Source organism: Rhinoderma darwinii, chromosome 3 (assembly GCF_050947455.1).
Source record: "Rhinoderma darwinii isolate aRhiDar2 chromosome 3, aRhiDar2.hap1, whole genome shotgun sequence".
NCBI classification, from domain to species: domain Eukaryota; kingdom Metazoa; phylum Chordata; class Amphibia; order Anura; family Rhinodermatidae; genus Rhinoderma; species Rhinoderma darwinii.
The window spans coordinates 137293581-137309035 of NC_134689.1; the positions used below are offsets into that span (position 1 = coordinate 137293581).

General features: G+C 41.3%; 1 protein-coding gene across 1 annotated transcript in view; it reads left to right on the forward strand.

Moving 5' to 3' along the window:
- ACSS3 (acyl-CoA synthetase short chain family member 3) overlaps positions 1-15455 on the forward strand; it is a 119238-nt gene that overhangs the window by 96719 nt on the left and 7064 nt on the right. The window contains exons 11-15 of the mRNA XM_075856795.1: positions 12442-12505; positions 13150-13231; positions 13321-13443; positions 13588-13687; positions 13769-13944. Coding sequence (XP_075712910.1) covers positions 12442-12505; positions 13150-13231; positions 13321-13443; positions 13588-13687; positions 13769-13944 — 545 coding nt within the window. The remainder of the gene's footprint in view (positions 1-12441; positions 12506-13149; positions 13232-13320; positions 13444-13587; positions 13688-13768; positions 13945-15455) is intronic.

A 15455-nucleotide genomic window follows, 5' to 3' on the forward strand; every position in this document is an offset into this window, starting at 1 on the left:
GCTTGAAACTGCAATCATTATATCGCTTATGCCATAGACTGCAATATAACAATATTGCCGTCTATGGCAAAATTAGTGCATTGCTATTGAGACCTGCCACAGGTATACCTCAATAGCAATCTTCCTATAGCAGGCTTGGGAGCGTTCATAAGGCCCCAAATTGAAAGGGGCAGTAAAAAACCCTCAGATGCCGGTGGTCACATCTGAGCTCCACCCTGGGAGTTTGGGTGACGTATCTCACTGTATGCCTGTACAGTATGATACGTTGCTACCATCCATCGGCGGTATATGTCGGGACTACACATTTTCTAATGTACTTTGTATAAAACTTGATTCAAGATCTCTGTTTGCTTTTGGTTAATGGGAACAATGTTGTTCAGCCCCAAAGGTACAAAACCTATACAGACTTCAAATATCTCACAATTGAGGGCTTTTCAAAATTAACTCCAGTCTAGACAATTCTCTGTAAGTTAGACTGAGAGTAGCATGAACACTACCTGGCTTTTTCCATTCCCTATACTCATTTTATTAAAAGGATAATAAATGAACACAGACAACAGTCTCTCTCGTGGACAGGGTGGGCCACTTCTTTATTTAACCCCTACCCGCACGAGTAAGTAACTGTATGTCGTTGCGGGAGGTTACTTCCCGCACGAGGAAGTACAGTTACTGAGTTGTTTCCGATGCACACTGTCGGCGACAGTGTGCACCGGGAACCGGGAGGTCAGCTGTCGTCGACAGCTGACACTCCACTCTTGCCGGCCAGCGGTCCTTTGCCGCTGATTTAGGCGAATTAACCCCTTACCGCAATCGCCGAATTTTAGGGGTTACTAGCATATCGGCAGACCCCGGTCCGATAGTTAGCATGGCAAACGGAAGCCGAACAATGGCTTCTGTGTCTGACATGGACAGAAGCCCATCAGGACCAACCTTCGGCTGGTCCTGATAGGATTCCTGTCAGAGTGACAGGAAGTCACTGTGTCGTTCCCGATGCACACGGTCGGCAACGAAAGATGAAAGCTGGCCCAGAAATGTGACGGTATGCTGTAGTCCCTGATCCAACAGGTCAGGCTACAGGAGCCTGGAGGCCCAAGAAATGTACCTGCCCCTTCTACCGCCTCAGTCCTAGCCCTACTGGTACTAGGAGACAGAGGAGAGCTCCTTCTGCTTTCCCTGCTGCCACCTCTGCTCACAGGCCCCCTTCACCAGCCAGGAACTATGCAGCAAGTTCTGCAGTGGTCCTTATACATGTCAGGGGTAATGGCTTATGGCCTGGCCCAGTTGATTGCTACCATACAATTGGACATTGATCATTTTATTTATTTCTATAAGAAGAAAAGAAGGCAGCTGGATAACAGTTATAGTAAGGCCTGAAATTGGGATGGCAGAGTGCTCAGAAGCCCGCCGCCATATAAAGATCGAGGCAGACTCAGTGAAAAATCCTGGTGTTCAATGTCCCAATGTAAAGGAGGAAACTGTCCCGTCCCCGCCATCAAAATCTAGAATGGGATAAGAATTCTTTGTTACGGTCGGATGGTGTACATCTGAACATATTGGTCTGGACATCATTTTGTCTGGTCTGCAGAGTGGGATAGGCTAGGCTTTGGCTCTCTTGTAGGGGTGTGGGGGGGGGGGGGTGGAACTCAAAAGCAAATGTTTTTATTATCTCCTTCTTGGTGGAAGATAGAGCCTTGCCTGAACAGCAAGTTATCGTTGAACATCAAGCACATGCCCACCAAGAAAGAGGTTGGCTGGCATTCAGGATGACCTGGACCTTGATGGTCTCTATTAATTTAAATACGGAAAATTACCTGGTAGGGCCTTCCGATTAATTTTTCCTGCCTTTTTTTTTAACCCCTTTAGGACATAGTCTGTTTTGGCCTTGTGGACACAGATGATTTTTTCAAATCGGACATGTCATTTTATGTGGTAATAACTCCAGGATGCTTTTGCCTATCCAAGCGATTCTGAGATTGTTCTCTCGTGACATATTGTACTTTATGTTAGTGAAAAAATTTGGTCGATGAATTAAATATTTATTTGTGAAAAACTTCAAATATTAGCAAAAATTTGCATTATTCTAAATTTAAATGTATTTGCTTGTAAAACCGATAGTAATACCACACAAAATAGTTACTAATAATTAACATCTTCCATATGTCTACTTTATGTTTGCATAGTTTTTTTTCACATCCTCTTATTTTTGTAGGACGTTACAAGGCTTAGAACTTTAGCAGCAATTTCTCATATTTTCAAGAAAATTTCAATAGGCCATTTTTTCAGGGACCAGTTCAGTTCTGAAGTGGCTTTGAGTGCCTTCTATATTAGAAATCACCCCATTTTGAAAACTGCACCCCTCAAGCTATTCAAAACCACATTCAGAAAGTGCCTTAATTCCTGTGAAACACCTAAAGGGTTAAAATAAAGTAGAGGTAAAATTTACAAATTTCATTTTTTTTGCCGAAATTCATTTGTAATAAAAAAAAAAATCTGTAACACAGAAGGTTTTACCAGAGAAACGCAACTCAATATTTATTGCCCAGATTCTGCCATTTTTAGAAATATCCCACTTGTGGCCCTAGTGTCCTAATGGACTGAAACACAGGCCTCAGAAGCAAAGGAGCACCTAGTGGATTTTGGGACCTCCTTTTTTTAGGAATATATTTTAGGCACCATGTCAGGTTTGAAGAGGTCTTGTGGTACCTAAACAGTCGAAACCCCCCAAAAGTGACCACATTTTGGAAACTACACCCCTCAAGGCATTTTTCTAGGGGTATAGTTAGCATTTTGACCGCACAGTTTTTTTGCAGAATTTAGTGGAATTAGTCTGTGAAGATGAAAATCACCTATTTTTCTGTGGAAACATAGCATTTTTTCATTTTTACAAGGTATAAAGGAGAAAAAGCACCCCAACATTTGTAAAGCAATTTCTCCTGATTACGGCAATACCCCATATGTGGTCATAAATTGATGTTTGACCCACAGCAAGGCTCAGGAAGGAAGGAGCGCCTTTTGGATTTTGGAGCGCAGATTTTGCTGGATTGGTTTTCAGTGCCATGTCGGGTTTGCAACACCTCGGAGGGACCAAAACAGTGGAAACCCCCCAAAAGTGAACCTATTTTAGAAACTACACCCCTCAAGGAATTTTTCTAGGGGTATAGTGAGCATTTTGACCCCACAGGATCTTTTTTAGAGCGAAGGTGACCAAAAAATAGCGATTTTGGCGCTTTAAATTCTTTAAAGTAAAACGTAATTTATTGCGCACGGTGAACGCTGTAAGAAATATTCTGCGGGTCGGTACGATTACAGCGATACCTTATGTGTATAGTTTTTTTAAAATTTTGCAGCGTTTGAACAATAAAATTACGTTTCTATAAAATAATTTATTTTCTGGGACACGCTATTCTGAGCCGTAACTTTTTTTAATTTTTCCGTCAAAAAAGCTGTGGGAGGTCTTGTTTTTCGCGGGACAGGTTGTAGTTATTATTGGTACTATTTTGGGGTAAATGCGACCTTTTGATCACTTTTTATTCTATATCTTGGTAGGGGTGGTGACCAAAAAATGCTGACCTAGTTTTCCGTGCGGAAAAAAATAACATTATAGTTTCATAGTTTGGGTCTTACGAACACGGTGATACCAAATATGTGAACTTTTTTTTAACGTTTTCATTTTTTTCCTATAATAAATGACTTATAGGAAAACAAAAACTTTTATTTTTACACTTTTATAAAACATTTTTATTAACTTTTTTTTTACTTTTCACACTTTATTACACGACCTAGGTAGTGTAACGTATTCCAACTGTCAGTGTGACGTCACAGTCACTCTGACTGTTAGTCTACGAGGTCCAGCCAGAGGCTGGTCCTCATAGGCTTCCATACATGGCAGACCTGGAGGCTGTTGCCTGGCCTCAGGATGCCATCGCAAGCATCAGCAGCCCCCACAATTGCATGGGGGCTGCTGATGTGCTACAAACCCCCTAAATGTCGCGATCGCAATCGAGCACCACATTTAACGGGTTAATTGACTAAATCAGCGACGATGAGCCGCTGATCGGCAACACTGGAGTGAAGCACACAACTTCAAAGACCTTCTGCACCAGATGAGCATAACTCCCCAGCGCAGCACTGTATATCCACTCCCTTAAACTCTCCCCCTTGGAACAGTAAGCCAATGAAGCTTCTTGAAAAGTCCAGTCATTTTTCTTAACCCCTTCACTGCTCCCTCAGTTAAAAGACACTTAGGCACTCAGATGGTTAAGCTACCTAACATTCTGGAGTCCAGGCTGATAGATTTTACCTACAGTACAGGGATGCATTGCAGTAAACTATTTGGACAGGGGTGAGATAGTATTTAGCTCACAGTGAATTGCCTAAACTAAATACGATTATAGTAAGCTCTTAGAGATAAGTATTGGGCCTGTTATTTATTGATTAACTTTTATAAACTTTTTTTTGGGGGGGGGGGGATAGAAAAAAATCTGAAATTTTGCCACTCTTTTTTGCGTCCTAAATCTACTCCGTTTACCGTGTGGTATAAATAACACAATAACTTTATTCAGCGGGTTGTTACAATTGCAATGATACCAAATTTGTATAGTTTTTGTATGTTTTACTACTTTTATACAGTGAAAACACTTTTTTTTCAAAATTACTTGTTTTTGTGTCTCCATATTTGAAGAGCCGTAACGTTTTTATTTTTTCGCCGATGCAGTTGTATGAGGGCTTTTTTTTGCAGGAAGACTTAGTACCGTGTTTCCCCGAAAGTAAGACAGTGTCTTACTTTCTTTTTATCCCCAAAAGCCCCACTATGTCTTACTTTCGGGGTATGTCTTATATTGGAAAAAAATTGTCGAATTATTATTTATTTTTTTTTCACAAACTTTATTTAACTGTTTTACATTTTTTTTTTTAGTCCCACCAGGGGACTTCACTATGCGAAGTGCCGATCGCATATATAATGCTTTGGTATACTTAGTATACCGAAGCATTATTGCCTGTCAGTGTAAAACTGACAGGCAACCTATTAGGTCATGCCTCCGGCATCGCCTAACAGGCAGATGCTGAAGGCAGACCTGGGGGTCTTTGTTAGACCCCCGGCTGTCATGGAAACCCGACGGCGACCCGCGATTTGTTTGCGGGGGCGCCGATCGGGTGACAGAGGGAGCTCCCCCCTCTGTCAAACACATTAAATGCCGCTGTCACTATTGACAGCGGCATTTAATGGGTTAAACTGCCGGAATCGGCGCGCGCTTCGATTCCGGCAGTTGCAGCAGGAGCCAGGCTGTGTATAACAGCCGTGCTCCTGCCGCTGATCGCGTGGGTACAGTCTCAGTACCCGCGCCATCACAGGACGGATATATCCGTCCTCCTGCGCGAACTAGCAGCTGCTGAGGACGGATATATCCGGCGCGGTGACGTATGGAGAGGGGGCGGCGCGGAAGTGGGCAGGAGGCGGCAATACCCCCGTGTTTCCCCGAAAGTAAGACATATGTCTTACTTTCGGGGTACGGCTTATATTAGCCGACCCCCCTGAAACCCCCGATACGTCTTACAATCGGGGGTGTCTTACTATCGGGGAAACACGGTAGTAGTTTTTATCGGTACCATTTTGGAGTAGATGCGACTTTTTGATCACTTTTTAATCAAATTTTTTTAAAGTCAGGATTCACAGAAAACAGCAATTTTCCGTTGTTTTTTATTGAATTTTTTACGGCGTTCACCGTGCGGGTTAAGTAATGTAATGGCTTTATAGTCGGGGTCGTTACGGACGCGGCGATACCAAATATGTGTAACTTTTTAACTTTATTTTGTTTTTTTAATAGTAAAGCAGTTTGTAAAGGGAAAAAGTGGGTTTTTCATGCCTGTCCGTTTAAAACGGACAGGCATCTGCTAGGTCATGCCTGCGGCATGATCTAGCAGGCATTCATTACAGGCAGACCTAAGGGCCTTTATTAGGCCCCCGGCTGCTATGGGAGACACAGACACTCGGCGATCTTATCGCCAGGTGCCGGTGGGATGAGAGGGAGCTCCCTCCCTCTCCAAAACCACTCAGATGCGGTGCTCGCTATTGAGCACCGCATCTGAGGGGTTAAACTGGTGAGATCGATACTAATATCGATCTCACCCGGCAGAGCAGGGACGCTCCTAGCCCTCAGCTACGTCTGGCAGCTGAGAGCAGGGAGATTTGGCAGCTCCCTGCTCTGTTTACTTATTCCGATGCCGCGACGTAAAAAGTCTATGGCATCGGAATAAGGCCCGTGAGTGACCGATGTAAAAAGACTATGGGCCGGTCACTAACGGGTTAAAGTATTCACCAACTTTTTTTTTTGTGTCTATTTTGTTGCATTACAACCTGGAATTAAGATGAATTTTAAATTTGAATTTATGTAATTCATCTGAAGAAAATAGTCCAAATTGTTACAGTGGAATGAAAAACCAATGTGTTGTTTTTTTTTAAAAAAAAGCAAACGACTAAAACTAGAAGCTGTACACCAACACAACCCATCTAACTTGAAGGAGTTGGAGCAGTTTTGCCTGGAGGAACGGGCAGAAACCCCAGTGTCTAGATGTGGTAAACCAATAGAGACATAGGGTATGTTCACACGCACTAATTACGGACGTAATTCGGGCGTTTTTGCCCCGAATTACGTCCGAAAAATGTGCCTCAATAGCGTTGACAAACATCTGCCCATTGAAAGCAATGGGCTGATGTTTGTCTGTTCACACGAGGCGTATATTTACGCGCTGCTGTTAAATGACGGCACGTAAATAGACGCCCGCATCAAAGAAGTGACCTGTCACTTCTTTGGGTGTAATTGGAGCCGTTATTCTTTGACTCCAATGAAAAGCAGCGCCAATTACGTCCGTAATGGACGCGGCGTTCAAGCGCCTGCACATGCCGTTACGGCTGAAATTACGGGGATGTTTTCAGGCGGAAACATCCCAGTAATTTCAGCCGTTACGGACGCTGTCGCGTGAACATACCCATACACCAGGAGACTGGTACCTGTAAATGGCAAAAAAGGGGCTCCACAAAGTATTGACTTTCAGGGGGCGAATACTTATGCACATTTCAGTTCTCTGTTTTTTGTCTTGATTATAGTTTGTGTGAAAATAAAAATAAAAAGTCGCACAATTAAGGAGGTAGTGATGTTGTGTAAATCAAAGGATACAAACACCTAAAAATCCCATTTTAGTTTGTTTGTAATGCAACAAAACAAGAAAAACACCAAGGGGAGTAAATAGTTTTGCAAGGCACATAGAGTAGTGTTCAAAAAAATAATAGCAGTGAGTTTAAAAAAGCAAATAAAGCGCAAAATCATATAAGGGTAGGTTCACACAGAGTTTTTTTGCAGGCAGAAAATCTGCGTCAAAATTCCGTTTGGAATTTTGAGGCAGATTTTACTCTGCCTGCACGGCATTTTTCGTGACGTCTTTCGCCTGCGGCCATTGAGCGCCAATGAACAAAAACGTCGTAAAATACGCTTTCTCTGCCTCCCAATGGGAAGTCAGAGAAGTAAATGCCCGAAGATAGGGCATGTCGCTTCTTTTTCCCGCGAGACGGTTTTTCTGATCGTTGGGCAAAAAATGCCTCCGCCTCCCATTGAAATCAATGGGAGGCATTTTAGGCCGTTTTTTGGCGCATTTTCTGACGCGGTTTCCGCGTCAAAAATTGTGACAAAAACGCTGTGTAAACTGACCCTAACTTTTATTTGCCTAAATGCAAATGCACTGGAGATACTACACATTCAATTCCAAATCGAAACAATAACAACATTGATCCAGTTCGTGTTAATCCTTTATAGAAAGTAAAGAAAAAGGAATATTAGGCTGTACAAAGAAATAGTAGTGCCAGCATTTTTCTTTAAAAACTCAAAAATGTAATGTATAAACTGAAAAAATGTTTCAGATTTCACTTTACTGAACTAATATTTCGTGGCATAAACCTTGTTCCTGAAAACTTCTTGACATCTGAGTCGACCAACTCTGACACATGAACAGGTATTCCAGTCCAGGAAGATTGGACTACATTCCACAGTTCTGAATTTTTTGGGTTTTGCCTCATAAACCCCTATTTTTTATGTCACCCCACAAGTTCTCTATGGGATTGAGGTCAAGGGATTGGGCTGGCCACTCCATTACCTCAATCCTGTTTGTCTGTAACCAAGATGTTGTTTGCTTACTGGTGTGTTTTGGGTCATTGTCGTGTTGAAACACCCATTTCAAGGGCATTTCTTCTTTGGCATAGGGCAACATGATCTCAAGTATTTTCATATATTCAAACTAATCCATGATCCCTTGTATGCGACAAATAGGCTCAACACCATGTTATGGGAAACATCCCCGTATCATGATTTTTGCAGCACTATGCTTTACTGTCTTCAGCGTGTACTGTCGCTTGAATTCAGTGCACGGGGGTGGTCTGACATATTATCTGCGGCTACTAGACCCAAAAAGAACAATTTTGCTTTCATCAGTCCACAAAATCTTGTGCTATTTCTCTTTGGGCCAGTCAATGTGTTCCCTGGCAAATCTTAACCTTTTCATCTGTGACGTGTTTTTTTCAACACCGGGACTTTGCGGGGAGTTTTTGCTGGTAACTAGGCTTCCCTTAATCGTCTTGTGATTGTAGCAATACTCACTGGCAGTAGCGAAGCTAGTGGGGGGTGCGGTGGCTCCGGGCCCACTGAGATGGTGGGGCCCTCCGCTCCCACCGCTCTGCTCTACCCCGCCGCTCTCGTCGCTCTCACCATGACTGTGCGTGGCCACACAGTCATTTAAGCTAGCAGACGTGCGCACACGTCTGCTAGTGCATACTTCTAACACTGCCCGCAAGGAACAGAAGAAATCTGCCTGCATGTGAGGAGAGGGTGAGCAAGCACCCCTCCCCGATGTATCCTGTACTGAAATTATACAGGGATAATGGCAGCTTTAAACAGAGATGATGGGGGTTAAAACAGGGATGATGGCTGGACTACCCATCATCCCTGTATATAACCCCCATCATTCCTGTATATATCAACCATAATCTCTGTATATAACCCCCATCATCACTGTATATTACCCGCTATCATACCTGTATATACCAGCCTGGCTGGTATATACAAGGCTGATGGAGGTTATATACAGGAATGATGGCGTTATATACAGGGATGATGGGGGTTATATATGGAGATGATAGCTGGAGCAGCCATTATCCCCATATATAACCCCCATCATCTCTGTACACAACCCCTTATCCCTGTATATACCACCCATCATTCCTGTATATAACCCCCATCATCCCTGTATATACCAGCCATCATCCCTTTATATAACCCCCATCACTGTACACAACCCCATCATCACTGTATATAACCCCCATCAGACCTGTATACACCAGCCTGGCTGGTATATACAGGGATGATGGAGGTTATATATGGGGATGATAAAGCAGCCATCATCCATGTATATACAGTGAAGGAGATAAGTATTTGATCCCTTGCTGATTTTGTAAGTTTGCCCACTGTCAAAGTCATGAACAGTCTAGAATTTTTAGGCTAGGTTAATTTTACCAGTGAGAGATAGATTATATTAAAAAAAACAAACAGAAAATCACATTGTCAAAATTATATATATTTATTTGCATTGTGCACAGAGAAATAAGTATTTGATCCCCTACCAACCATTAAGAGTTCAGCCTCCTCCAGACCAGTTACACGCTCCAAATCAACTTGGTGCCTGCATTAAAGACAGCTGTCTTACATGGTCACCTGTATAAAAGACTCCTGTCCACAGACTCAATTAATCAGTCTGACTCTAACCTCTACAACATGGGCAAGACCAAAGAGCTTTCTAAGGATGTCAGGGACAAGATCATAGACCTGCACAAGGCTGGAATGGGCTACAAAACCATAAGTAAGACGCTGGGTGAGAAGGAGACAACTGTTGGTGCAATAGTAAGAAAATGGAAGACATACAAAATGACTGTCAATCGACATCGATCTGGGGCTCCATGCAAAATCTCACCTCGTGGGGTATCCTTGATCCTGAGGAAGGTGAGAGCTCAGCCGAAAACTACACGGGGGGAACTTGTTAATGATCTCAAGGCAGCTGGGACCACAGTCACCGAGAAAACCATTGGTAACACATTACGCCGTAATGGATTAAAATCCTGCAGTGCCCACAAGGTCCCCCTGCTCAAGAAGGCACATGTACAGGCCCGTCTGAAGTTTTCAAATGAACATCTGGATGATTCTGAGAGTAATTGGGAGTAGGTGCTGTGATCAGATGAGACTAAAATTGAGCTCTTTGGCATTAACTCAACTCGCCGTGTTTGGAGGAAGAGAAATGCTGCCTATGACCCAAAGAACACCGTCCCCACTGTCAAGCATGGAGGTGGAAACATTATGTTTTGGGGGTGTTTCTCTGCTAAGGGCACAGGACTACTTCACCGCATCAATGGGAGAATGGATGGAGCCATGTACCGTCAAATCCTGAGTGACAACCTCCTTCCCTCCACCAGGACATGAAAAATGGCTCATGGCTGGGTCTTCCAGCACAACAATGACCCGAAACATACAGCCAAGGCAACAAAGGAGTGGCTCAAAAAGAAGCATATTAAGGTCATGGAGTGGCCTAGCCAGTCTCCAGACCTTAATCCCATTGAAAACTTATGGAGGGAGCTGAAGATCCGAGTTGCCAAGCGACCGCCTCGAAATCTTAATGATTTACAGATGATCTGCAAAGAGGAGTGGGCCAAAATTCCATCTAACATGTGTGCAAACCTCATCATCAACTACAAAAAAACGTCTGACTGCTGTGCTTGCCAACAAGGGTTTTGCCACCAAGTATTAAGTCTTGTTTGCCAAAGGGATCAAATACTTATTTCTCCGTGCACAATGCAAATAAATATATATAATTTTGACAATGTGATTTTCTTTTTTTTTTTTTTTTTTTTATATATAATCTATCTCTCACTGGTAAAATTAACCTAGCCTAAAAATTCTAGACTGTTCATGTATTTGACAGTGGGCAAACTTACAAAATCAGCAAGGGATCAAATACTTATTTCCTTCACTGTAACCCTGGTTCATCCCTGTACACAATCCCCTATCATCCCTGTATATACAGAGTAACACATGATTTTTAAGTGTATTTTCTAGGAGTATATTAAACTGTTTTTCTCTCTGAATTATAATAGTTGCATGCTGTAAGCCTAATTGTGAATGTACTTGTAGCCACTCACCTGCTCTGCTTCTGGGATTTGTATATGATAAGGTTTATGTGATGGATTAGAGCCGATTGTTCTCTTTGCTTATATTTGGCTAGTCTGCTGCTTTCAAGTATCACGTTGGTTTGGATGTGTATCTCCTTTTGATATACCGCTGAACTGGTATTATAGTCTGCTTTTAAACTTCTATAGATTAGGATGTGTCTCTGATATTGATATGGCTGCCGTGTCTTCTCCTGTTGATCATTATTGGTTTAATAGTCCCCTTCTTTTCTACTGTTTTGCATAATGTAGTAGACAGTATTTAAACTAGGCTATACATGTGTAATGTACTTGAGACAGACTTTTATACTGCTCTCAAACTTGTAATTATCATGCATAATATAGCAGCGTATACAGTACAGCACTCCTGCTCATTCACAATGATAACCACTATGATTAGGATGCGCCTCTGCAGTTGTAAAAATGCATTGGGGGGGCCTACTGGGTTGGGGCCCACTCAGATATGTATTGCCCCCACAGTGCTGAACCCCTAGCTACACCTCTGCTCACTGGTAACTTAAGATCTTCTTTGATCTTTCCGGGGGTGATCATTGGTTGAGCCTTTGCCATTTTAGCTATTCTTCAATCCATTCGAACAGTAGTTCCCCGCTTCCTTCCGCGTCTTTCAGGTTTTGGTTGCCACTTCAAGGCATTTGAGATCATTTTAGCTGAGCAGCCTATAATTTGCTGCACTTATCTATATGTTTTTCCCTCTCCAATCAACTTTTTAATCAAAGTACATTTTTCATCAGAACAAGGTCCGGAACGACCCATTTCCCCAGTATTTCAGAAGGAAATGCACTATAAACCAAATATGTGCAACATTTGCCACCCTCCTACCTTAAATAAGGGCCAAAATTGACACCTGTTATTGCACAGAATAAATGACTTCACCAATTTATCTCCTCATTGCTATTATTTTGAACAAGCCCCTTTCAACTATGATTCAATTCCTCAGAATGAGCGGAGTCCTAATTGCGAATGCATGTCCTAATTGTTGGCTCTAGTTTTTTCTACTACTCTACTACACTTACAAGTAAATTATTCGCTATGTAGAAATATCACTTCTACCAAAAACATTGATTTATCAGGTTCATGATGTTGGACTGATATTTTTTGGAACACTACTTTATATATAATTTATACAAAAAGCTTTTCAAACCCACATGATATTTTTGTTGCAGTTAAAGTAGTGGACAGTCACATGCAAGAAGTAATGCCGAACACCCTGGGGAATATTGTAGTTACGTAAGTGACCTATTTTCATGACCGTATCATGTACTACCTGTGTAATAATACAATCATGTAAACAAGTCCATAGCCAGAGTCTGACTTTGCTCACTCCAGAGCTTTATCTGTGTTATTTGGTGATAAATATAAGAAATGATAGTTTTTTAAACATGCCTATGTTGCCCAAATCAGCCCATCAAAAATTATCATAAAATTGTTTATTATAATGCAAATGAGCACTGAAGAGTCCTGCATTCTAAGCAGAAACCATGTAGAATGCAGGACACTTCCTGAAATGCAGGACTCTTCAGTGCTCATTTGCATACGGCACCCGGAGGAATAAAACACAATTTTTTTGTGGTTCACAATGGGCTGACTTTGGCAACATAGGATTGTTTAACAAACTATCATCCTTCCCTATGAAAATGTGATGACAAACTTCCATTAAATTCTATGGACTGTCTGTAAAATGACCGGGTACTCCAGAGGTAGATAAAGAGACATGTTAATGTGGCTGCTGTTCTCCCCAGCTATCTGATGGAGGTTAGAAATTAGGAACTCCCCTCCAATACCTTCGGATGGCCTATAGGGTATATGAAAATAAGTTTTCTAAACCAAACAATCCCTTTAACATGTTCATTACTATTTATTTTTTTCTTTAGGTTACCTTTGCCTCCAGGGGCATTTTCAACACTTTGGAAAAATGAAGAAATGTTTAAAAGTCTCTATTTCACAAAGTTTCCTGTAAGTACAATGTGGAGGCCACTTGATGAATGTAGCAATTTTATTATTATGTTTTTTCTACTAATACATTTTTTATATTTGCTCGCCAGGGATATTATGACACGATGGATGCAGGCTATATGGATGAAGATGGATATGTTTATGTATTGTCAAGGGTTGATGATGTCATCAACGTTGCAGGACACCGGTTATCTGCAGGAGCCATTGAAGAGGTTACTTAATCTGTCTATAGTTCCTTTCCTCAGCCATGTAGTACACAGTACAATAGTTTATGCAAAATTTAATGTGTATTTAAGGTGATATCACAGAATGGTTGAATTTTGGTACATCTTTTCCATATTTTTCTCTTATTGCAGTCTGTATTACTACATAAGGCGGTGGTAGACTGTGCTGTAGTTGGCTTGGAAGACCCTTTGAAAGGACATGTTCCACTGGCAATATGCGTGCTACGAAACGGTATGGACTGTGTTTCTCCTATTTTCCAAATCTATCTATTTGGTTCAATGAAGTATCTAATATATATATGACTAATTTCAGGTGTTGAAAAATCTAATGACAAACTTATTGAGGAAATCGTGTTACTAGTCCGAGAACATATTGGGCCTGTTGCAGCATTCCGGAAAGTGATTATTGTAAAGCAGCTACCCAAAACGCGTTCTGGCAAAATTCCTCGCTCTACTCTCGCTGCACTAGCTAATGGCAAGCCATACAAGGTAAACCAATAGTGCCGGTTTGTTATATTGTGCAATTAACATTGGCCACTGATATACTTTACTATCCAGAGTATAAAGTGCAAGGCTCGGGTTTACCTGCTTTCAGGGGAAAGAAGCATTTATCAATGGGCTTCCCTGCTGATAGCATGTGACTGTAGTAGGTCTTAGTAGTGGTAAGTCATCAGGGAATCTTTTGAAAGGAAAGGGGTCGTATAAACTGGCCAACTCCTTTAATCTCGATAAGGTGCATAAATTTGTTGCATGTTTATCCAATCATAACAATCGTTTGAGAATATAACTACCAAATGCTGGTATAATTGGTAAAAGCTCATGGTCTAGGTCACGTGCATGGCAATATCACGTGTCAGCATAGACTGCTTTTAACAATGAGAAACATATTTTTCTATCACCAGACAGATATGTGATTTCTGATACCGATACACGTGGTTTATAAATGTGCAATCTATAAATTCCTGCTAACTCCAATTTTTCTACAGATCTAGCTGATAGATGTTAGAAGCAGAAAATATTGAGGTTGATGAGAAATTTTCCATTTTACCCCTAAAGTAATGTAAAAAAAATAAAATAAAAAATAAGGCAGGGCTTTTAGTAGGAGCTGGTAAAAATGATAATACACAGCAATGCATAGGTATTGTTGCAATTGTAAAAGTCTGAACTATTATAATATAACATTATTTAAAGTGCAGGATGAACACTGTAAAAAAAAAAAAAAAAACGCCAGAGTTTTTTGGTCACCTTATCTGCCAAAAAAAAACAAAAAAGTGATTAAAACGTGTATATACCCCAAAATGGTACCAATAAAAATTACAGCCTGTCCCACAAAGAACAAGCCCTCACACCGCTCCATTGGTTGAAAAAGAAAAAAGATATGGGTCTCCATTTATAGTGGCACAAACAAGTAGTAAAAGATGAACTATATAAATCTGGTATCGCCGGAATCAGATTGCCCGCAGAATAAAGTTAACATGCGAGTTGTAGAGCGGATCTGTAAAAGGAGAAAAACTTCCTTTTATATTGAAGCATGTACTCACATGATGCTACTAGAGTAGTAGGGTACATACACACGTAGCGGATTTGTTGCAGATTTCGGCATTTCTACAGCAAAATCTCCACGTGTTACATTGGAAAGGAGCACCTAACTCATCACCAGTGCTCACCCTAGTTTAGAGCAGAAAATTCTTTAAACTTTTTTTTTTTTGCCAGACTGGAACCGTACAGGACTAAGGTGTGGGAGTAAGCAGAACATTAACCAAATTTTGAAGTAATTTTTTTTGCCAGAATTTTTCCCTCCTTGTGATTATACATATAAAATTGAATCCTGAAATATTGTTTTATTTTTACAATGCCCCCAAGCAAACGTTCTATTCTGTACACCACACTGGGTGGGGTTATAATGAATAAATGACATGTTACATATAGTTACACGGTTAGTACAGTTGAAAAAAGACATGTCCATCAAGTTCAACCAAGGGACGGGAAAAGGGAAGGGA